The following is a 24585-nucleotide window of genomic DNA, read 5'->3' on the forward strand; positions in this document are numbered from 1 at the left end:
CTTCTGGTTTTATAATCTATGAAAATGTTGCATCTCCTATAAAGTTGTCCTGTTATACTCTTCACTCTTTCCCCCTTATCTAGGGCTAGCTTCAACACTTCTTCCAAATCCATAGCAACATGCTGCAGAAGGACAGATTGGTAAGGGGTTATGAGTAAACTTTTATTCTACCACAGTGACACTTACGGCTACTTCATGGAATGTGATTCTCTGTGGGTTTGCACACAATTACTTACCATGTTCTAAGATGTATTTCACAATTTCAAGGTGCCCAGTCTTGGTAGCATGGTGAAGCAAGGAACAGTGGTCAGGTCCCTGGATTAACAGATTAGCTCCTCTCTTACAGCATTCTATGAACTGGAATGTAAATGCACAGGAAGAGGACAAGAAAACTGTAGGACAAGGTGCACAGGTAAATAAACATGCAGGTAAATTAACTGTCAGATTTGCTAGCAGGTGGCTAAAAAGAGCAGTGGTAACCACTAGCCAAACCGTTAGGCCCTTACAATGCATAGCAAATGATTTTGACCTAAAAGTAGCAAGGCTTACGACACACTGAGTTAACAATGTCAAATTACATTTCCTGAGCAGTGGATCATTGATGATAAACTGTAGATGAATTATGCTTGCAAGAAGGGCTGGTCAAAAAGAAAAATCATTGAAATTATTTGAGGTTTTTGTTTGTTTGTACATTTTAATGAAAAATTGGGTTTCAAGTAAACATTTCACAAAAAGTGTTTGCTTTCTGTGGAACATTTTAACTTTCCAATCAAAAAAAAACAAACACAAGTAAACCAACAAAATTGAGCCAAACCCCCAAAAATTTATTTGGAAATACACAGTGCCTTATGGGAGTTGTAGTTCAGGTGCCTTATGCCCCAAGTCCATCTGCAGAGATTGGGATACGGATTTTATGTGCATGTCTTGGTTATGACCTATGCAGATGTGTTGTGGGGTGGATCGCTGTGTGTTTGTATAAATACATATTATTATAGTGGTGGTGCTACAGTCTAAGTCTGTATATGAATTTGTGAATGGCCTATGTGTTCAGGATTGGGTACACACTGTATATTGTGTGGAAATAGTAAATTGCTCTTTTTATTTTCATGTATATTCCCATGTATATTTTTAGCCAGTAGGGGCCCTAAGCAAAAAGAAAGAATCATTCCTAAATACATTTGTATGTATTTTGCAGCTGATATCATGGGAAGAATATTTTAAGAATTAGATTTTGGGCCTTTTCCCAAAGTCTCCCTGCCTTGCCTTTCCTACTGCTGCCCCGAGAAGATCTGAACCTCTGTAAGGAAACCAACATGCCAGAGATCAGGTGCTGTGCTGTACCTCCTATTTCCTTATCCATATATTTTACACACACACACACACACACACACACACACACACGTTTCTACTTGGATCTCATTGTAGGGGAAGATCTGCATTGGGAAGGCAGGAAAGAGCAGGTGATTGCTCCTTAAAGTTGCTGCAGGCTTTGGGAATTTGTAAAAAAACACTATAAAACAGTGTTGAGATGACATAATAATATTCCATTGTCATAATGCAATGACACAAAGTCATGATGCACCTGAAGAAAATTCAAGGGGGAGTTGCACCATATAAATTACAGTAGCCTTAAGGGATGGGGAAACTGTGCTGTAAATTTCAGAATAGCATGTGATATGAGAGAAAGGTCAACATTGTACAAATGAATGGTGGTTACAGTGAATCATCGCTACTGCTGTGGCCAATGGGATAGTGGGGGTAGAGGTATGTATCTATAGGCAAAGATCAGGAGTGACAGAATTGCTACTTTTTCAGATAGCTTCAAGGCTTTTTCCAGTTAATGTTGCAATTGTTAGTCACAATACTCACGCAAATTCAGGGGTATGTGTGCAAATCCCAACCACTTAAGGTACATCTACACAGCAAAAACCAAACAAAATACCAAAAAAAACCCCAAAACCCCCAAACAAACAAACAAAAAACCAGTGGTAGCGAGTTTCAGAGCCTGGGTCAACAGACTCGGGCTTGTGCTACAGGGCTAAAAATAGAACCCAGGCTGTGAGACCTACCCACAATGTCAGATTTCAGAGCCCAGGCTTCAGACTGAGCAGGAACGTCTACAATGCTATTGTTAGCCCCACAAGCCTGAATGATTTCAGAGTAGCAGCCATATTAGTCTGTATCTGCAAAAAGAACAGGAGTACTTGTGACACCATAGAGACTAACATTTATTTGAGCATAAGCTTTTGTGGGCTAAAACCCACTTCATCGGATGTATCCAGTGGAAAATGCAGTGGGAAGATATATATACACACAGAGAACATGAAGCAATGGGTGTTACCATACACACTATAACGAGAGTGATATAACTCTTGTTACAGTGTGTATGGTAACACCCATTGTTTCATGTTCTCTGTGTGTATATATATCTTCCCACTGCATTTTCCACTGTATGCATCCGATGAAGTGGGTTTTAGCCAACAAAAGCTTGTGCTCAAATAAATTTGTTAGTCTCTAAGGTGCCACAAGTACTCCTGTTTTTTAAGCCTGAGTGAGCTGACTCAGGCTTTGAGACTCATTGCTATGGGGTTTTTTATTCACTGTGTACATGCACCCTTAGCTACTGAAAAATAGGGATTGCAATCGTCAAAAGTGAGCTTCACACTTATAGGAATTAAACACATTCCCTCTGCCCCCTTTCCTCCTTCCTGAGAGAGTTGCCATTAGCTGATACTTAGGGCTGGGCCAAGATTTTTTGGGTTTCAAGCCCTTCTGAATGTCAGAAGAACTTGGCTCATAGTTAATCCTGACATTACAGTGCAGTGCAAAGGGGAGCAGAGACTAACTAACTATCAGAAGTGTCATCTATCGCATGAGATAGTAAACCAAAGTCCCTTCTTCATACCTTTGTAATTGTCTAGGTGGAAGTTAAAAATATCCTTACACTCTTTTAAATGAATTGGGAACAACTCCAGTGTTCTGACCAACATTCCCCTTTCAGTAAAACAAGCTTTATTGTGCAAGGCTGGCTTGGTGATACCGTATTGCTCAGCACTGCATTTGCCTACATAATCACTTCACTGTGTAATCAACCCATTGCTCTGTGAAGTACTTTGGGATTCCTGGAGTATGAAAGGTGCAGTACAATACCAGATTCTATTCACTTGAATTTCAATCATATCTCACTTGGCTGTTGTTCCTCTAATATTCAATGTACCCTGCAAGTGGCATTTGGCGATCAAGGTTTACAGCGGTATGTTTATGTTTTGAGAGAGGAGTAGACTATAACTCATAGTTCATTACAGCTGCAAATAGCTGAGAAGAGGGAGAAACTCAACTTGCGGTACTTACCTTCAGAAGATCACCGTCTACTACTGCTTGTAAAAGTGCTGCAAAAGACAAAAGACAAGACTAACATCAGAGATAAGGACACCAGTACAATTATTATTTACATAGTTCCACAGATGAGTACAGTGCTTGACAGTATTAAAAATACATAGGAGGAAAGGTCCCTGGCCCCAGCAAGCTTGCATTCTAGTGCCACAATCTTAAATCACCAGAGCCATGCTCTGGGTATGGCTACACAGGAGTTGAAAGTGCAAGTTCCAAGTCAAGCAGATGTATCTGTGCTAGCTCTGATCAAGCTAGTGTGCTAAAAATAGAAATGTAGCTGCAGCAGCATGAGCGGTGGGATGGGCTAGCCACCCCAAGTATGATTCTGTTTGAGACCCTAAGTGCATATTCAGGGAAGCTAGTCGCCCCTGTAATTCATGCCACACAGTGGCTACACTTCTATTTTTACCGCATTAGCTTTATCAGAACTAGTATGGGTGTCTCCTTGAGCTGAGAATCACCCCTTCCAGTTCCAGTGTACTCATACCCTCTGGCAAACATTACAGAATGAGGGACAGAGTATAAACTATATTGTGTCAAACACTACTAAAAGTTTAGGCAACGTTTTCAAAAGTGGCCACTCAATATGTGCGCCTCAATTTTTGAATGTCCAACTTAAGACATATTAGGTAATTTGCAATGTGCTTGCAGCATTGGTTTAACTCTATTCCAGCTGAGGTCAGCAGTGAAATTCCCATTCACTTAAATGGGAGCACAGATAGGCCAACACTGAATGCAAAGGTGGTACTTCCTGGGATCCTCTCAAGATTTATACTGATGAAGAATCAGTCCCAGTAGTGGATAGCAGAACACTCAGAAATAAACAAAGGGGAAAGCAGAGCATTATTAATAATTTAGAAGTACCTAGACACCCCAACTGAGATTCAGGTTTCCATTCTAGTAGACAAACGCATACTAAGAGACAGTCCCTGCAGCACTTGCAATAAACAGACAACGGGTGGGAGGGAAAATGGAGGCACAGAGAGGTAAGATACTCAGGGTCATACAGCACATCAGTGGAAGCACTGAGACTAGAACCCCAATCTCCCAGACCAGTGCCCTACCCTACCCAGTAGGTCACATTGACTCCCTGCATGCCTCTCCTGATCTATAAATCAGACTAGATGATCACAGTAGTCTTTCTAGTGTCTCATTTGGGGTGTCTAGGCACTTCTGTAATACAACAATTAGTTGTGAGCCAGTGGATAGGATGCTAGACTGGGGATCAGGGTTCCATTCCTGGTTCTGCCCCGATGGACTCTGTAACTTTGGGCAAGTCTCTTCTCTTCTCTTCTCTTCCCACTGTTTTTAACAGTGGAACAATTTACCAAGGGCTGTGGTGGATTTTCCACCACTGGCAATTTTTAAATCAAGAGTGGATGTTTTTTAAAGATATGCTCTGGTTCAAAAGAAATTATTCTGGGGAAGTTCTATGTCCTCTATTATACAGGAGATCAGACTAGATGATCACAACGGTCCCTTTTGGGCTTGGAATCTATGAATCCTCATATACTGCCTCCCCCTATTCCTAATCATATTACAAGAAAAGAGGGTGACAAGAGACCCGAGTTCTGTGTGTTTTGGTGATAGCTGAACTATATAACTCATAGGAGAGTTTCTACATTCTCTGGGCAATAAGTAACCACAAATAAGTTAGGGTGATACAAGTTTCCTTCCACAGAGCTATTGTCTCCTTTCTTTCCCTCCTCTTAGCATTACATATACAGCAAAAGTCAATAGTGAACTTATCTTTCTGGAAAATAATGTAATAAGGCCCATGAGACAGAAAAGCATGCAAGTGCCTAGGTCCATCTTTGTTTAGAATAGCACTTAAAGTATGTGCTTAACTTTAGGCAGAAGCCGTTAAGGATGTGCTTAAGTGCTGTCTGGATAAGGATGCTTTCCTGAATCAGGGCCTAAAGGAGGAATAAGAAAAACAATACCATAGTATTTTATCTGGCAAACACAGCACTGGAACCTCCATGGTGACTATTCCACAAGGATCTCATTACTACTCCAGGAATAACATCATAAATGAGTTAAACGCTGCAGGGGAGACAGGGGAGAAACCAACAAATGTTTATTTTTTTTAAAGCACACGGAAAGCTGTGTGGTATGCAAGAAGTGGATTTCTATTGCCTAAGCAATGTCATTTTTGTGCAGGTGATTTGGGAACCTTTTCTCACTTCATCTCCTGGCAGTGTAGCAGTGGAGAAAAGCAAAACTTCACCCAGCAGAGTTCTGAATTTGGAAAGCAGTGCTACAATCGCAGTTCATATTTATCCTGCCGCACTTAAAGCGGTTTCTGAGTGAGCATTAGTTAACAAACTAGGTATTGTAAATCACCTGGCAGCCGCACCTAGTTCTTAAGTAAAGAAGGAGACACAAAGCAAAGGATAAGAGCCAGAGTTGGGAAAATACAATTTTGTGCCTCAGACTCGGTTTTCACATACACTGGTTTAAATCCAGAGTTTCTTCTCGGTCTTCAATGGATTTATACAGTGCAACACAGCAGAATTTGGCCCTTTGTGCTTATTTGTGGCTCATTTTGTATTCAAGTCTTGTCTTTTGTCTCCTTGGAAAATCTGACCTCTTCAGAATGGCTGTCTTCTGGGTTACTGGTATTGTCTAAGATATTTATATAAATACTGTGGCCTCCCCACAAAATGAGGAGTCAGAAAATGGAGGTTACTTACTTTAACTTGAAGTTCTTCAAGATGTGTGGTCCCTATCTGTATTCCACACCTGGGTATGTATGTGCCAGAGTCTGAAGATTTTAACAAGCAGTATCCATTGGCCCGCACGTGCACAGCAGATGTCCTTGTGCTTCCCAGGGTATAAGATGCAGTGTGGATGAATACCCCCTCAATTCCTCTTCTCACAGCGAATCCAATCCACATCCAAAGGCAGAGAGGATGGAAACAGATAGTGGAATACAGATAGGAACCACACATCTCGAAGAACTTCCAGTACAGCAAGTAACCTCCATTTCCTCAAGTGATGGTCCCTGTGTATTCCACTCGTGGGTGCTAACATGTGTATGGAGTTCCAGGTGGCTGCTCTGCATATGTCCTGCATTGGGACCTCCTGCAGGGATGCTACCGTGGTGGCCTGTGCTCTCATGCAGTGGGCCATTTTACCACTGGGAGGTGAGCTGCAAGCCAGTTTGTTGTATCTGATAATTCAGCCAGAAACCCACTTAGAAATCCTCTGAGAGGATATAGCTTGACCATGGGATCACTCTGCTATCACAATGAAGTCTCAGATTCTTCCTGATGGGTGTGGTTTTTACAGGTTAAAGGCCAGTGCTTCCCTGTCATTGAGGGAGTGAAGTCTCTTCTCTTCAGACGAACCATGGGGTTTCAGAAAAAAGACAGGTAAGTGAATCCACTGGTTAAGATGGAATTCAGAGAAGACCTTGGGTAGAAATTGAGGGTGAAGATGAAGGGATACTTTGTCCTTTTGAAATACCATAAAGGAGGAGTCCACCATAAGAGCTCCCACTTCGCTCATCTTTCTGGAGAAAATGAGGGCCACTACAAACACCACCTTTATGAGTAGGTGGGACATGGAACATGTCACTAAGGATTCAAATGGAGGACCAGTAAGTTTTGACAGCGTGTGGTTAAGATCCCATAGTGGTGTTGATTTAATGACTGTTGGGAAGACCTTGACAAGGCCCTTCATGAACCATGTCATAGTTGGGTGCATAAAAACAGAGCACCCATCTACTGGAGGGTGGGAGGCACTAATGGCTGCTAGGTGGATTCATAATGAGCTGACTGAGAGACAAGAGTTCTTTAGAGACAGGAGGTAATCTAAAATGATAGTGCTGCACCCAGTCTCTCCTATCAGGCTGTCCCAAACAATAGGTTCTAGTGGATTGTTTTCTACTCTAAGTATAGCCTGGAGAGGTGATGAACAAAAGCGTTCTACTTCTAACTCCCATCCAAACATCAGTCTGTGACAGAGAGAGAGCCTGGGTTGGGGTGTTTGACCCTGCCCCTGTCGTCCATCAGGAGTTCTGGGAAGGGATGGATTTTGACTGGAGGAGGATAGGATGACATTGATAGAAGATCTGGAAACCAAAAAACTGTCTGGCCCATTGGTAAGGCCCTACGATCCATTGGTCCATTTTGGTCAATTTCACGGTCCATTTTGGTCAATTTCACGGTCATAGGATTTTTTAAATCGTAAATTTCATGATTTCAGCTATTGAAATCTGAAATTTCAGTGTTGTAACTGTAGGGGCCCTGACTCAAAAAGGAGTTGTGGGGGGTGGGGGGTTTGCAAGGGTATTGTAGGGGGTGGGGTTGCAGTACACTACCCTTACTTCTGCACCGCTGCTGGCGGCGGCATTGCCTTCAGAGTTGGGCAGCTGGAGAGCAGCAGCTGCTGGCCAGGAGCCCTGCTCTGAAGGCAAAGCCGCCGCCAGCAGCAGCACAGAAGTAAGGATGGCATGGTGTGGTATTGTCACCCTTACTTCTGTGCTGCTGTCTGCAGAGCTGGGCCCTCAGTCAGCAGCTGCCATTCTCCGACCACCCACCTGTGAAGGCAGTGCCTAAAATAACCTTGCAATGCTCCTGCAACTTCTTTTTGGGTCAGGATTCCCAATTTGAAAAACGCTGGGCTCCCCTGAGAAATCTGTATGGTATAAAGTAAAAGCACCCAAGACCAGATTTCACAGGGGAAGACCAGATTTCATGGTCCGTAATGCGTTTTTCCATGGCTGTGAATTTGGTAGGGCCCTACCAATAGGAGAATGGTCCTGGCCTCTTCACAATGTATCTCTCTCAGCACCTGTGGAAGCGGGAGATGGGAGGAAACTCATATCTGAGACCGCTTTTCATGGATAGTAGGAGAGCATTGCCTTGGGAGTCGTACCTCTGGCTTCTCAGGAACAACATAGAGGAAATTTTATGTTCATTTGTGACACAAAGAAGTGCCATAAAGGTGTGCCCAATCATGTGAATATGTCTAACAGAATGGAGTCCTGGATTTCCCACTCATGAACCTTAGAAGTGCCTGCTGACGTTGTCTGCTAATAGTTGTGAACTTCTGGGATGTATACCTGGATGGTGATTATGTGCCTTATGTACCAGTTCCAAAGCCTGATTGCTTCCAGATAAAGCGAGTGAAATCCCGCTCCTCTATTTGTTTGTGTAGACCACAGTGGCGATACTGTCCACCATCACTTGGATGTAGAGGGAGCAAATGAGAAGGATGGTGGCTTTGCATGCAAGGCAAACTGCCCACAGCTGCAAAATGTTGTTATGCAGTCTGGCCTCCCACACGCCCTGCACAGTGAGACTGTTCAGGTGGGTGCCCCACCCCAGAAGGGATGTATCTGTTACAATGGTAGGAGTGGAGAAGAGAACTCCCACTTGTACCTTGCCTCGGTTTGACCACCAAGTGAAGGAGGTGATGATCCTGGTCACTTGGGAGTTGATATGGTGTTTGTTGAGTAAGTAGACTGAATTGAGCCAGGCCTGCAGAGAACGTAGATGAAGCCTGGTGAAGGGTGTCACGTAAATACAGGCTGCCATATAACCTAGCAGCAATAGGCACATTCACATTCAATCTCTGGAAAATCTAATAAATTAGATTTGAATGCATCATTTGAAATCTTTGCATGGGGAGGAAGGCTCTGGCAGAAACAGAGGCCAATGTTGCCCCTATAAAGTTAATTTTCCTTATGGGAGATAAAAGGGACTTTTCTCCATTCACGTAAACTCCTAGGGCTGCAAGACTTTGAATCAGAAACTGAATAGCCAACCTGACCTCCTTTCAAGAGTGGCCTACCAGGAGCCACCCATCAAAATACAGAAAGATTGTGTAGCACTGATGCCTTATCTAGGCCACCACCATGGAGAAAACTTTCATTAGCACTCTGGGTGCTGTTGCAAGCCTGAAGGGGAGGATTTGGAATTGAAAGTGCTCCCAGCCCACCATAAGCCTTAGGAACCGCCTTTGAGAGGGCTGAATGTCTATATGATAATATGTGTCCTTCATTTTGAGAGCCATGAACCATATCCCTTCTTGAAGAAAGGGGATTATTGATGCCAACATAACCATCCTGAATTTCAACTTTCAAATGAAGATATTGGGTTGTTGAAACTCCAGCATGCGTCTCCTGTTTCCCTCTTTTCTGGGGACTGGGAAATATGGAGAATAGAACCCTCCTTCCTTGATACTGAGGTGGGACACACTATATTGCCCCTCTGTGCAATAGGGATTCCTCTTCCTGAAGGGAGACTGTGAAGGGGGTTTGTGAGGAGGGAGGGAGAGAAATTCTACATGGAGTATCCCTGACGGATAATCTCCAGGACCCAACTGCCCATCATGCTTTACCCTCCAGTCTGGGGTTTTTTGTTTGGAACCAGTTCCTTAGAATCTGTGCAGAAGGACTTGTCCGACCTCAGTGGGCTCAGAGAAGGAGCATGTCTCTTACGGACAGTCCTCAATGGGGATCTATCCTTGTGCCAAGAGAGCATCCCTTGCTCTCATGGAAAGACTTGGAGGAAGAGTCTTTAGACTTAGAGACCAAGGGCTCTTCCTTGAAGCACACGCTCGAGGGGTGTGGGGGGTGCACTGCTTGTTTGGTGAGGACAACGTAAAGAGGGGTCTCATGTCCTTTCCATTAAGTGTTTTCTAATGGCAAAGCTCACTGGCTTCATGAGTTCTTGGTGGAAATGAGTGACAAATGATGGACTTTGTCAAAATGTTTCTCACCGAGACAGTAGAGGCTGCATTGATATTTGTTGCTGATGGAGAAGGATCTAGGGCAAGGAATGCAGTTTTTGAAGCCCAGGACTCTGGGCGTAGTCCCCGACCATGGGAAGGGAATCCTTAGTCCAGGGAAACAAACTACATTAACTTTACTAAAAACTAACTGTACTAGGCTAAAAGAATAACTATTTACAATCTTATTTACAGGATTTTCTGAAAGGCTGAAGCAAGAGAGGACACTGGATTCCAGCGCAGGACCATCTTACCACCTCATGGCCTGAGTGGGCATTGACCTGCACTGCCTCTTATTCCCTTACTTAGGAACATAAGGAGAACATAACTACTGCACATCTGCGAGCCAATGGACATTGCTTGTTAAAAATCTCTGGACTTGGGCACTTGGAATGCATGTGTTCCCATGTGTGGAATACACATATGGCCCAGCACTCAAAGAATGATTGGTGATACCATTTCCAAGCTGTCTTACACTTCCCATTATTTCAACATGTGCTGCCTTAAAGTCCCTCTCCAAAAGCAAGATATATTTCATCCCATTCAAACCAAAGTGACCACCTATGGCTACAATTCTGAAAAGATAAGGGGTAGAGTTAGATGTAAATCAAAGTTTCCTAGAAGTCGCACAACAAACCTATCTTCCAGCACATATCAATAACAAGAGATTGGCTAGCGGCTCCTCCTTTACTGTGATGTGATTGACTATTGAATGTGGACTGGCTATCAGTCACAAAGAATAATTTATAGGATCTTTTTCTTTCTTTTTTAGATCCTGATCCAGCAAAGCACTTAGGCAGGGTGTTAGTTGATGCATGACTAGACCTATTGAAATCAATGGGAAGACTTGCATAGTTCAAGATAAGCACTTGCTTAAGTGCTTTGCTAGAATGAAATCTTTCTGCATAAATAAAATACACACATACATAACAAAAAACAAAACTACTGCTATAGTGAATGGATTGAACTATAAGAATTCAGTGCTGTGACAGAGGATGCTATGAAGTTTAGAATACTGGAACAGATAGAAGTAGTCAGCTTTTTGAGGCAGGGACCATACATGTTTGTGCACAGCTTAGCACAATGAGGTTCGAAACCCAACTGGAACTTGTGTGTTAGGATACTGATGATGACACAATAATAAAATTCACCCAGTTTTAAAACAGGCGGTCCAAGCAAGCAAATATATGGTATTGGTGATAGAGAATAAAGGGCGAAATCAAATGAAAATGCTATTAACATGCAATGACAAAAAATAAAAAACAAATGTGAGAACAATTTTATTTGTTCTGAGCAAAATATGTTTGTCACTGGTATAGTACAAAACATGAATTATGCAATTGTTTTATCATACCAAAAAAAACCTTCAGGTCTTAAAGAGTCTAAAATAATTACTTGATCTAAAACATTTAAATCAAATTGTTATTTTCTTGATTTTTCCTAAGATGGACATTTGCAATGAGTAACAGAAATGTTTTATTACTTATTTTTTGGTGTAAGTGGATTTACTGCAAATGAAAGCTACCAGATAGACAGAACTGGAGACTGAAGTCCTTTATCCATATAATTGGCAAACGCACAGTCTGCAACAGTGCTAGATTCCTTAGATTGCCTTCTCAATAGGCCTCAACTCTCTACTGGGTGCCAAGGATAGTTCATATTCCATGCCTCTTCAAACCTTTGACCTCTTTGCGCAGACTGCCAATGGTGCTGTGTTTAGACAGGGACACCCATCCACTATAAAATGCATAGCCAACAATTCATTTAATATACGTTAGCTGTCGTATGGTAATAACTTTTGGTCACTGAGTTAGGCAAAACCAATACCCTAGAGATTTTGGCAGCATCTCTTTAATTAATAAACAAATAAAAAAAATACCAACAGTATAAACAGAGAAGTCTACAAATTGTCAGTTGATAATGCTGTAAGAATAGAAAATCAGCCAACTCAAAAGTACTTTACAGTTCTAAGGTCAGACCCTGCCAATGTGCACATGAGTAACTTTGCTCACATGGACAGTCTCACTGACTTCAATGGGATTGCCTGTACAAGTAAAGTTACTATTTGTGGCATAAGTGTTTTCTAGCTCTGGACCTGAAGGGCACCCCTCTCCACTGGACTCCCCCCCACCACCATTGTACAAACTAATATGCCTTGGGTGCCATTCAAAATTTGTATCATTTTGAAAGCTTCTACCGTTCCTAGTGGAATTCCTCATGAAAGAACTAGGAAATATATCACTGGAAAGGACAGAAGCTTTCAAACCAACAAAAATTTAGAAGTGTACCCATTCTACAAGCGGATAATTTTATCCATGGTTGAAATGAAACCACTTCTGGGACAAAACTTATCTATTTAACAGTGCAGAACAGCATTATACAGCAGCAAATGAAGACTACCATGTCTAACTACAGGGGCAGTGTAAGCGAAATGTAATTACCTAAGCTTTGGCTAGAAAAATCGGGATAGATAAAACCTGTAATTCTTTTGAAAAGTGACATGAAATATTTAATGATCACATATGATCAGGACCTTGTTTCATCCTCTGAGATGAAAGACGGTACTCCAGCAGCACAGTGCCTTCTAATACCATGCCGGTGTTCAGAACTTACTCACCAACACCATTTCCTGCAGGACATACTTCAGGCACTCCTTGAAAGTTTCACCGTGAAATACTGACTCACCCCAACCTTGCAAGGTATGACAGGACTGCAGAAGGTGATACAGTTCAGGTTCTTGGAAGTTATTAAATTTAACTTTGATCATTAACTGCCAGAAAATTCTCAACCTAGAATTCATGACTGCTGCTGTAGACTGTGTGAAATTCATGAACTTAAAAATTGAAAGCAATTACTGTTTTTTATGTTGAAAAGTTAAAAGCTGAACTGAATAGCAACCGAAATGTGGTGTTTTCTTTTTATGTAGCTGGACTTTACCTACCAGCTAAGGACCTGTAGAATACTAAATAATAATAAGAAAAGTCTTCAGTCTCAATTTTCCATGAGATTTATAGCAATTAATTTATAGCAGTTCTCTTTCTGTCAGAAAGCTAAATTTTCCAGTGTGCGAGAGATCTACTTAGGTTGTAATTTATAAATATATCATTTTCTCTGTAAACACAGCCACTTAATTGTAGCAGCTTTGTACATTCAGGGGTTATAGGGATTCAGATAAGATGAAAGCCAAATATGAAATAGTGAAATTACATAATATTATTCAATATTATGTAGAATTGACTATTATATTGGGCTATGTGTTACAAACCAAATTACCAAGAATTTTCCTCGCTCTTCAATATTTTAATTTATTTTAGAAATTTAAAAAAAAAATACCAAAACTCTGCCAATAAATAAATAAAATAGATAATGAAAAGTACATTATCATTGAAATGTACATTTCAAATTGTAACAACCTAAAAAGCAACTGCTTTTATTCTTTGGCATAATTACTTGAATAATTAAGGAAATCATATATTACAATGCAGAGAACACCAGAAAGGTAAGACAGTTGATTTTTTTTTTTCAGAATTCTGAAACTGTAAATCTGAGTGTTTAGTTAAACCCACATCAAGTGGCTCACCTCTAGGAGACTCATTCGCGAAGAGATTTCAAATAAAAAAAAACCTTTATATTCATCAAAATCTGTTAACTGTAATTAGGTGCCTTCAGTGGCTGCCCACAAATCTGAAGATATAACATGAATATATTAGCCCCAATACTATGAAATTCAAGCTTTAGTACTGTTATGTTAGAAGGTTATAATGGCTGCTCATCAAGCAGGCCTTTGCTCTATAGACATCACAGACATCGTTAAAACTGATGGGTGGCTAAATGAAAGGAGCAATTAAGTGTCCCCCTCTGTAGTGATAGTTGGAAACAAAAGGAAGCCACTGCCCAAAGCAATGGATACCTTGCAAAGCCAAACAGAAGCTAAAGGATGCAGGCTGAGAGTTTGCTAGGGATTGCTTGGTTGAAGCTGTTTGTGTCTGTCTGAAGATATGCCTACACAGCAATGTAAGCCCAGGCTTGAGCGCAGGCTCAAGCCAAACCCCCCTTGTGTCCATACACCAATTGTGTTAACCTAGGGCTTAAACCTAGGGTTACAGACCCTGAAAGGCTGAAGGGTCTGAGCCCTGTTGCTTTCCTGTGTGCTCATAATCCCAGTTTGACTTGGGTCCCAGAAGTCCTCCGGAGTATTCCAGAGTTTGTTGGGGCAACTTCCTTAGTCCTCTTTATGTGGACAATCTGTGGTGCAGTCTATTGCACTCTATTGCAAAGGGAAGCCACACCTCCCTTTGCAAACAGCTACAGCTCAGGTCAGCGTCAACCTATTGTCTGCTGAACACTGGTCTGCAAGCACACTATCAGAGATCCTGGAGGGTTTTCAATGGAAACCGATCAGAAGAAGCTTTCTGCAAAGAGAGCTGCTTCCTGGTCATAAGAGCCCCTGCACACGCAGCCCTAGGGGAGGGCAAGGTTGGGGAGCAGAGAGTGGACCGGAGACTAAGTGGCTGCCCTGTAGGGAGGAGGAGTGACAGAGCTCCTGGCTCAGCACAGCCAAGGGAGGGATGACCCCCAACACTCTGGCCACCCCAAAATTCAGTGGTGAGTGGCAGTCAGCCACAAAACTTTTCCACAGCTTCCCAGGGATCCCTGGGAGGCTGGAGTTGTGGCTTGGGGGGGGGAAGCTGCGGCTGGGAGCCGAGGGGAGCTGGCACTCCCTCCCCACCCACCCAGTTTGGGGACAACTGTTCATTCTTTGTAAATAAACAGGACTGAACAAAAAAAAAATACCTAACTTATATAATCAATTTCACCTGCTAACAGAAACAACATAGCAAGGCCCCAAATATAGGCTAACTCCTCAGGCCCAAAAGAATACCAAAGACATGCAACAACCACCAGCTAGGGAATTTCCTCTTGTGGGTTGTTGCTATAATGGTGCATACCACATGCCGAGTGAAGAACACACTAATTTGCTCCTTTCAGCACTCTCAGGGCTAAATTTTCCTTTATAATTGTCCAAACAAAAAACATCCATGCACAGAGCAGCCATTTTTATATGTAAATCCTGTAAAATAGCATGCCTGACTAACCCATTTATACATGCAAATGAGTACATATGCACATTCTGCTTCTTCAATTTGAGAGACCATTTTTGGAAGATGTCAGTCCTGTGACTAAGTCCTCTTTTAATAAGATGTGCAACTTGGATTGCACACAATGGTATAAATTTCTCATCAATGTTTGTGGCTGCCTCTTAGCTATGAAACCATCTTCTTCATAAGCAATTTAAAGGCAAGAGCTAACACAGGCTTCAGTGCATCTGCCAACTAATTTGGGAATAAGACAAGACTTTTAATATGTGAAAAGCATCGATTGCTCAATGTAGGTATAAATTTATATCATAAATCTTTTTCCTTTTAATACTTTAGCTTCAAACAAGAGACCGTATCAAGCCGTTTGCTTAGAATAGGGAGGTAAGAAAAAACAACCACTATTCTGCCACACACATTTGCTGTACAACTGAAGGGCCAGACTCGCATTTATACCAAGGCCCCTTCTCACCTCTCTGGCAGTATAAAAGGGTCTTTAAATGGTTATGAATTATATTTACATCCAGTTTTAGACCCATTTACACTGCCAGAGCAGTGTAAAGGGGCCTTGGTGTAAATGAGAATCTGTCCTGGAACACTCCTGTAGAGCACAGCTAGTGTTGAGATAAGAGTGTAGGGATGGCTGAGGAATGGAAATACTTGATTGGCTGATAGTGAGGTGATGCTTTCCCTTCTTGCATGGGGCAATTCCAAACGGCTTTCCAAAGGAAGGGGTGACAACGAAGGAGAAGGACATTCTGTGTAAATGGTCCAAGAAACAAAGAACAGTTGCAGATAGAGACAGTACCATCTGGTTAGGGTGACCAGATGTCCCGTTTTTAAAGGGGCAGTCCTGTATTTAAGCCCTCCTGCAGGTGTCCCATCAGTACTGGCAAGTCCTGCTGCTGGCCAGATCCTTGCTCACCAGCTGCCCACCCACCGCAGTGGGGGACGGTCCAGTGACCAATGATGGGCTTGGGTCTGACAGGCTGGTGGAGGGGCAAAGATGCAGCATGCGAGGCCAGCCAATCACCCTGCTGGTCTGTCACTGCAGCCCCTGCTGCATGCTGGCTCTGCCCCCCAACCCATTTATGGTCAGTGGTGGCTGCACGCTGCAGTGGCTGGTGAGTGTGGGCAGGCACCAGGCAGCGGCCAGTTATGTTTCGTCTCTGCTACCCACCCATCGGCCTTTTATGTGCTCCTGGAGCAGAGGCCTAGCACCCTCTTCACCCCCCCAGCCCTTGGTCCTGCCCCCAGGGACCATGGGACTGCTCCATCCCCTAGACACCCTCCCCTGCTGAGAAACCTCTGGCCGGGTTCCCTGAACCCGTGCAGTCAGGTTCCCTGGTCCCTGATGCACAATGCATCCTTAGGCTAAACCCCTTCCTGCCCACGCTGTAGCCGGAGGCAGCTGGGCTATGTCGGTGGCCAGTAGGAGCCTGGAGGTGTTAGCTGCCTTTTGACACTGTGCAGGCAGGCAGGGACAAACTGCTTCCAGCCTCTCAGGGGAGGTGAGTGGTGGGGAGAAGAGATGAGCTCTGCAAAGACATGGGCCAGGTCATCCCTTCCCCATCTCGTCCCTTCCCTCCCACACAGTGCTGAAAGGCTGCTGCTGGCCACATTCTGATGTGAACCTTGGCAGAAATCTGGGGAGGGGGAGCATGTGACCCTGCGCCTGCCCCCACCCCCGATGTTGCCTCAGGAAGATGTGGGACCAGGTACCAGAAGAGCTGGTGTGTCCCGGGGGCCCAGCCAGGCATGGAGGGCGGAGCGCGCCAGGTAGGTAGTCACCCCCCACTTTGTATGTGTGAACCCAAAAGTCTTAAAGATAAGAAGTTGGATTATTGCATAGTTGGATTATTTTTATTTGTTTTTAAAGGGGCTCAGTCAACTTGATGTTAATTTGAATGTTTGTACTGCATAGTTCTGATTGATTACCATTGAACTCGCTTGAATACGAGTATTTTTACCAGGTGTCCCGTATTCAGCATACGAAATATAGTCACTCTACATCTGGCTGGCATCTTCACTGTATCCTAGAAAGCTATTTGTTTTTTTAAACCAAGACAGGAACAATTAATGTCACTTTCAGGAGTGATGAAATGGAGGAAAATGTTGCTGACCAAGCAAGAATGCAGACTAGGAGGATTTTAGCTGGCTAAATCCAGGCACTTTATCAGAGTTGCATTACTTTGGCAAGGGGAGAATTTTAAGCAGAATAATTAAACAATAACATTTTTTATTTAAGAAAAAAGATAGAAAGCAAAAGAAAGTTAAGGGCCAGACCATTCCCCCCCTTATGCATATCAGTGAGCAACTGCTCACACAAGCAGTCCTACTGAAGTTAGGGGCTTCTCTTCTCTCTTTTCCAGAGGCCTTTGCAACCCGACATCTGGCCCTGCTGTGCCTTGTGTCTGCCTGTCAATACTCAGTGAGTAACTGTTCATCAATAGAGAAAGGATTCACAAATGAATCCTAGCAAACAATCTGCAAACCAGTTCAAGCATTTAATTTTTTGCAGGCCTGTTGATTTTTTTTTTTTAATTTACATTGGCACTGTGATCAGATCCTAAGCAGAGGCACTGCTCGCTGTCAGAAAGAGCGACGAAAAGAAAAATCCATGTGTTAAGGACTTTCCATCACTGAGTTCTGCTTAGATCTGGATATTCTCTCACTCTGACAATGTGTGCCTTGATCACATACTTGCTTCTGGGATGAAGAAATAAGCCATATTTGGGAAATTACCCCCATTTTTCTCTTTTACTCCTCACTCTGAGCCCTTACACTCACCAGGCCTGTCCTGCCTTCTCAGAAAGGCTACCCATGTCTCACTCTTGGCTCTCCATCCCTCTATATGAATCTATATATATAGGATTCTATGATGAGAGGAACCTTGGAAATACTTAAGAAAGATCAGTACTACTCATGAGCCAGCTACAAGGGGTCCCGACAAAGCGATGTGAGGCCCTTCCTCCTGCTACATGTACAATCCCAGCTTCTGTTGACCTAGAGAATTAAGGAATAAGCTCAACTTCTGAACTCTGATTCCCCAAGCAACAGACGATTGGGGCTGGCCAAGGACACACTTTCAGAGCACTTTCTTCCCTAAGTGGTTAATTAATCAAAGTAAATACCTGCAGTCAGGAGCCTCCCCTGCTGTGCTCTCTTTGATTTGTTCAGAGAAAGCATTCCAAGACATCTTGATTTGTTGCTGTGTGAATGGCTGCGACTTCACCCTGAGTAGGAGCTGTGTGAAACCATCGATCGCTCATTTGAGAGTATTTGGCATTCAGAGCACAGCTTTTCCTCTCTCTTCCCTCCCTGCCCCCAGCCCAGGTTTACCAGCACTAAGAGGTTTGGGGTTTTATTTTATTTCTTTACACAACATTCCACTCAGTGTGAACAGGAGAGTTAAAAGTGGAGCAGAATTCCTGCGGAAAATATCCCTTTGCACACTAACACCAAACTTCGGATACCCAATGATTTAATGGAAGAGAGAAACGAGGGGACCTCTGACAGACTATGGCCCAAGGGAGTGAGGCTCAGGTTTGGACTGGCCCACAAGGTTACGAGGATATCAGGAACAGAGACAGGCTTCTCACCACTTGCTTTATGTTCGGGATGCAGGTAGCATTGAAGAATAGCCAAGAACAGTCTGTGAGTGCTGACTCCAGGGAAAGGAAGAAGCTACCCCTGCTTGAAGCAAGAAGATTCTCCCAGAAATCCATCATCCCACAGCAGCCTGTGGAAGCTGTTGGAGAACGTCCCAGCAGACCCCCTCCACCCTGACCAAGGCCTGAGGAGGGCACTGAAGAACATGTTGGCAATGGACCCTCTTCCCTGGAGGCCTATGCGGGCGGGAGGGTGAAGAATCTCCTTGCAGGTCCCCCGAGATACGGTGAGGTGGGTGAAGAACCAGGTGTCAGGAGTCTCTTTCCCAAGGCCTGAGGAAAGGGGTAAAGATTTGCCTGAATGGAGCCCTAGCCTAAACTGATTTGTTGCTCTGAAGAGGGATTGTTTTGATATGTCAATTCAAAGTCACAGACTCAACCCCCAAAAGCAAAAAATACCGCAGCCAAACAACATATCAACTGAAATAGACCCAATCAGTAAATCAACTTAATGATGCCCCATCCCCATTCCTGTTCCTGCAGAAATCAATTCAACCTACTAACCCTCAAGAGAAAAATCAATCACATCTTTTCTCCCCGTCTCTCCCAGTAGCTTTATGCAGAATCTTCTGCATAACGACCTACTTTTCCTGGATACAAGTCAGCCATGAACTTTTCACTCCCTTCCCACCGTGCAAGCACTATTGGGAACCTCTTCAGCCCAGCCCCCACCAGGCCTCAGCGGATAGGTCTACATTGCATCTGGGAGCCTCCCAGCCTCGGTGCACAGTGCGGCTTGTGGGGCTCACTCTAGCCTGCTAAAAATATTTGTGCAGACATTGCTTTGATGTTTTGCTTTGAGCTGGAGTGCAGCTATTTTTAGCACGCTAGCACAGGCCCAGGAAACAAGTCTGTAGACCTGGGCCTGGAGGCTCGCTCCCAGATGCAATGTAGACATGTCTAGGATGAGGGTGGGGAGTGCAGGGGTGTTCTTCAATACCTTTCGCTCCCCTCCCCCCCCCAATAAACCTCTGTTTTGCCAGCAGGTTTTTCATTGCCTCCCAAAGCCTCAGTGAGATGCCACTGAGAGGATTTACTTTCTCTATAGTTCGGGAAGCTTCTTTCATTTGACAGTGCTGGTGCCCACACTGCATTCTGCATCACTTCTCAACAGTACTCACACCATCCCTCGGAGGCAGCACCTGCTGTCTTACAGGCATGGGGCAGTTGGGAAAGCCTGGGGAAATAGGTACATCTTGCAACTCTTTCTAAAAGCATCCAGGTTATTCAACTAGACACTAATTCAAAGACCCATTGTTAAAACTCCACTATACTCCTAACATGTAGAAGGACCAGCCACCTCCCTTGCGCAGTCTAATGGCCTATGGTCTCACTACAGGTAGCCTGCCTCAGTTTCCCCACTTGCACTGTTCAGTAAACTCAAAAAACACTTTTGTTCACTCCCATCCCTTCTTATGTTCTGCTTTATTAAATTAACAAACGTTCAAAATAAAGTTTTCAAGTCCATCCAAAAGTCTACACAAACCAAAGGTTTCTCTTCTTCCACCTAGGCATTTCTGCCTAGGGCTTTTCCTGCTTTGGCAGGCCCTTCCTAGGCCCTGTCTGGCTGGAGTCTCAGTCCTGTCTCTCTTCTCGAGCCTTCTCACTCTTAGACATTTCTCTAATCCTTGAGCATCATTATTATTTTTTATTAATGATTATTATTCCTCCTCCACAATGATCTCTTCCAGTTATGCCTCGTTCTGTAATCAGGGTTGACTAGCACCAGCCCTTAAGGGGGATGCAACTCTGTTACAAACAGCATTAAATGACTCAGCATCAGCCAGCCTGAAAATACTGCGGAGAGCATGTCCAGATTCGGAGAGACTAAAAACTGACTCCTGCCAGGATATTAAACATTTTTTTTTAGTGTCTCCATATACCTTTCTAAACAGAAAATCATCCTCTATCTTCTCCCTTCACAAATAATTATTAGAGTGCATTAAGAAAACTGGCTCCAAACTCCTTTCAATCTATTGTTCTCATCTTAATTCATTTCCCATTTATGTCCTATTCCCTTGTGGACTCAGAACCTACTCCCAAGAAAAGAGGGTGAACTTCAAAATAACAGCTCACTGGAAATGCCGTTGGTGCAGCAAAGAATGTGTTGTCATGCCTGCTAAAAGAAAAAAAAAGGCAAAGCAAAATTTTCAAGGATTGAGCAACAACAGGGGTAACTAAATGAAGGGACAATTACTGGGATACAAAACTTGTCATCTCCATGTCAAAATTTGACTCAGGTGGATAGTGAGTAATCAATGTTGGGCCCAAGTGCACCAAAGGAGATAGGTGCCTGCATCCCTGTTTTAGGTGCCTAAGTCCCAGTTTTGGGACGACTGTGACGTACAAAACTCCTGCAGAACCCTGTAGGCACCTAAACTCACTCGGTGTCCACATTTTTGCATTAAAAGTTCCTTAGGTGCCTATGTTTCTGGCTCTGGGCATGTGCACAACACCTTACTCTAGGCATCCAGACACCTATCTCCCACCTAAGCCCCAGAGTGATTCACAAACCAGGGGAAGACAGGTGTTCAGACACCTACATTGTGGGATGTTCCCAATACAATAAACGTGCTCAGCAGTTGCCTACCCAGATTGGACCCCTCAGGTGAGTTCACACAAAGCAGCAGAAACAGGAACTCCCTTATAACTTTTAGCCCGGTGGCTAGAGAACTCACCTGGGATGTGGGAGACCCTGGTAATGGGGGAGAAGGGATTGGTCACCTCTCAGATGCGTGCTGTAACCACTGAACTATGGGATATTATGACTGGGGCTCCCTCAGTCTCGCCTGTTGAAGCTATTGCACTCTGGATAGAGTCGCTAGAGAAGGGGGAATGGATCCTGGGTCTCCCACCTCCCAAGTGAGTGCTGTGACCACCAGACTACAGAGTGAGTCAGTCTCTCTCTCTCTCGGAGTCAGAGTCATTTGCGGGCAAAGAGAGAGCACAAACGTGAGAATGACTCTATAGCCTGGAAGTAAGAACAGTCATCTGGCTTTTTTTTTAAATAGGAAAACAAAGTTTATGGTTCAAATATGCATGTCAGACTCCTACCGCGGTTGTGCAGTCCCTTTCAAGACCTTACGGAGGCACTTTTATTGCAAGCCACTGTTTCCCTTTCTGAGTCAAAACTAAATGGCCTTGTGTTGTAGCTGATAAAGGTGCCTTTAACATGTGTCCACAACAAGGAGCATTGTGTGTGTTCATTGGATGCACAGTTCCAGACTGATGGTGCTTTATCCCCACTCCCTTTGAAGACAGCATGATGCATTGTCCTAATAGGGATTAATAGAAGTGCTACTTGCATTCAATACTAGATAGTGGTAGTACTTCTGTAATAGTACAGACACAAGAACTTCTGCTTGCAACTCATGCTAGAATCATTTAATGTGGAGATTGAGGATGGAAGAGGAGGAGGACACTCAGATACCAAAGTGAGCTGGGTGGTACAAGAATCTATACAGACTAGAATGGAACAGATCACCAAGGAAAAGGACAAGTAAAAGGACAGACATGGGAGTGAGGAGGTGGAAGGATGGCAAAGACATGAGGTACCAAGGAAAATAGTGGGAGAGAAAATAAGAATGGAAATTAAAGAGGGAAAGAAGAGATCAGAGGCAAAATGCGAAGTAAAAACAGGAGATGGATCACACCAGAGACAGCACCTCATCTCAGTAACAGCAAGAAGCAATGCCATCAGAAAGCCAATTGTGAGATACTACTAGAAAGTGATCTGGGTGCTAGGGAGAGGCAGGATTCTGCAAAGGGGAGAAATTGAAGTATGGCCCCCTACTTTATGTCACCATTCCAGTTAACACATTTCTGTAGTGAGTAATCTTACCTACCATGGTGCTGCAATACTCAGTCACAGTTGGTTGAATGGCAAGCTTGGCTCTGAATTTATGGCTTTCATGAAATTACATCATCTCTTTTATTCCACTTGGGAGCCCTCCAATATTTGATACATTTAGGACTGTACAGTGAGTTAAGAGTGTGTCCAGGGCATCGAGCCTCTCCTCCAAAGAGGCAACAGAGCATAAAAATTCTGTTGTGCTTCAAGCAGGATGCTGATAAGCTAAACTTACTCCATTGCTTCGTGCTGACAAATTCAAATAGCTATTCCACTTCCACCATACAAAACCTTGTAAAGACCATGGTATGATAGGCAGTAGCTAACTAGTTAAGGGGGAGAGGGGGGGATTTATTACTCCATTTCAAAGCAGGCTTTTTTAATTTTTGGAGCGTTTAAGGATACTGATCAAAATGAAGACTTGTACCGTAGGCACAGGTGAAAGGTATTTGTGGGAAGAAGGAAACAATAAAAACAGTGAAAGGAGAAAAGAATGAGTTAGGAAAGGGGGAAGAATTTAGAGATTAAAGTTTAGATGATCATAAAGAAATAGACCATACAATGTCTGTTGCTCCATTAATAGAACAAATGCAAGCAAAACCTATAAGCAAGTACAATTAATCATTGATGAGCTTATCCATTGACAAGTAATTCAAGACCAGGTCCCAGAAATCCGTATTAAAATGTAATGTTTCTCCTGAGCATTGGAGTGTAGGGGGATGGTGTTCAAATTTTGCAAGGCTCCAATACCCCCAGCTTGAGTGGTGGGGAAAGAAAGAGGGGGCACTTTCTTTATTGGGAAATGTCATTTCAAGAAGATGAAGGAAATTTTTAACACTTATTTGTGCTTGTGTGTCAATTTACTGGCATTTGCTGGACTTAAGAGTTCTGCCTAGAACCAAGTACAGTGCAGCTGGGTGCTATACAAGGTTTCCTCATACTGTTTGCCAATGCACTTCAATGGTACCCTGCAAAATTCCTTGTTAATTACAGTTGTGGGCCCCCACAACACTTAGTCAATGCCTCTCAAATCTAACCTTCCCACGACACTCTCAGTGCACTCAGCCTTGACCTGTAACACTCCTTACTAATCCAGTCCTGGGCCTTTGTTGAGCAATGACTAACACTTGTCCTGCACTGTGGGAAATGGTGTGGTTATCTTATGAAGTATACGCACTGGCAGCCAGAGAAGACTATTAAACTCACTTCATTTGTGCCCCAAGATCGTGTACAAATCTTCAGAGGTAATTCAGCAAATTATGTCAAGCTGGTAACTACTTTATCTGCCAAATATTTCAGGATAGAACAGGAGAGATTAAGTTCTGTTTGAGCATGACACTAAATGAATGGAATTACATAGTGGGTTCTGTGGGTGCAGTAGCATGCATGATTTTGCATCTGAAATCATAATGTAATGCAATGCGACACAATAAACCAACACTGTTAGAATGTCAAAAATATGGATAAAGACTGACATTCAGTGGCTCTTTTACACTTTCTAAATAGGGATACGGAAGTTCCATCTCCATATTGTTTAGTACTGGCTTAAAATAGAACTACAAACACACAGCAACCTGATTCTTATTTATATTAAGGCCCCTTTTCATGAATCTGGCACTGGTAATTTACTCCCACTTCAAGGGCCCTTTACACTGTCAGAACTGTGAATCTGAGAATCAGTCTCTGAGAATCAGTCTCCGAACAATTAATTTAACTATTAAACATTACAGTTCTTTTTCAGGCAGCACTGGCTAGAATCCAGTAGTTGCTGCTAACTTACATTATTCCTGTAACCCCACAAGTTACCAATGAACTTAATTCCTAGCCTGTAACA

At 43.3% G+C, this 24585-nt stretch overlaps 1 protein-coding gene and 1 long non-coding RNA gene across 8 annotated transcripts in view; one reads left to right on the plus strand and one right to left on the minus strand.

Moving 5' to 3' along the window:
* Nucleotides 1–11700, plus strand: part of LOC119855030 — a 30489-nt gene extending 18789 nt beyond the window's left edge. Inside the window, exons 2-4 of one of the 2 annotated variants that reach the window (XR_006282662.1) lie at nucleotides 347–412; nucleotides 6688–6770; nucleotides 10330–11700. This is a non-coding gene — a long non-coding RNA (uncharacterized LOC119855030). The remainder of the gene's footprint in view (nucleotides 1–346; nucleotides 413–6687; nucleotides 6771–10329) is intronic. The other variant, XR_006282663.1, reaches the window with a different exon arrangement.
* Nucleotides 1–24585, minus strand: part of DGKI (diacylglycerol kinase iota) — a 304108-nt gene that overhangs the window by 16375 nt on the left and 263148 nt on the right. For 5 of the 6 annotated variants that reach the window (XM_038400325.2, XM_043518599.1, XM_038400320.2 and 2 more), the window contains 2 exons: nucleotides 3352–3389; nucleotides 237–357 (listed from right to left, as the gene is read on the minus strand). In XM_038400325.2, coding sequence (XP_038256253.1) covers nucleotides 237–357; nucleotides 3352–3389 — 159 coding nt within the window. Of the gene's footprint in view, nucleotides 1–234; nucleotides 358–3351; nucleotides 3390–24585 lie in introns of those variants that run through there. The other variant, XM_043518603.1, reaches the window with a different exon arrangement.

Source organism: Dermochelys coriacea, chromosome 1 (genome assembly GCF_009764565.3).
Source record: "Dermochelys coriacea isolate rDerCor1 chromosome 1, rDerCor1.pri.v4, whole genome shotgun sequence".
Taxonomy (NCBI): Eukaryota; Metazoa; Chordata; order Testudines; family Dermochelyidae; genus Dermochelys; species Dermochelys coriacea.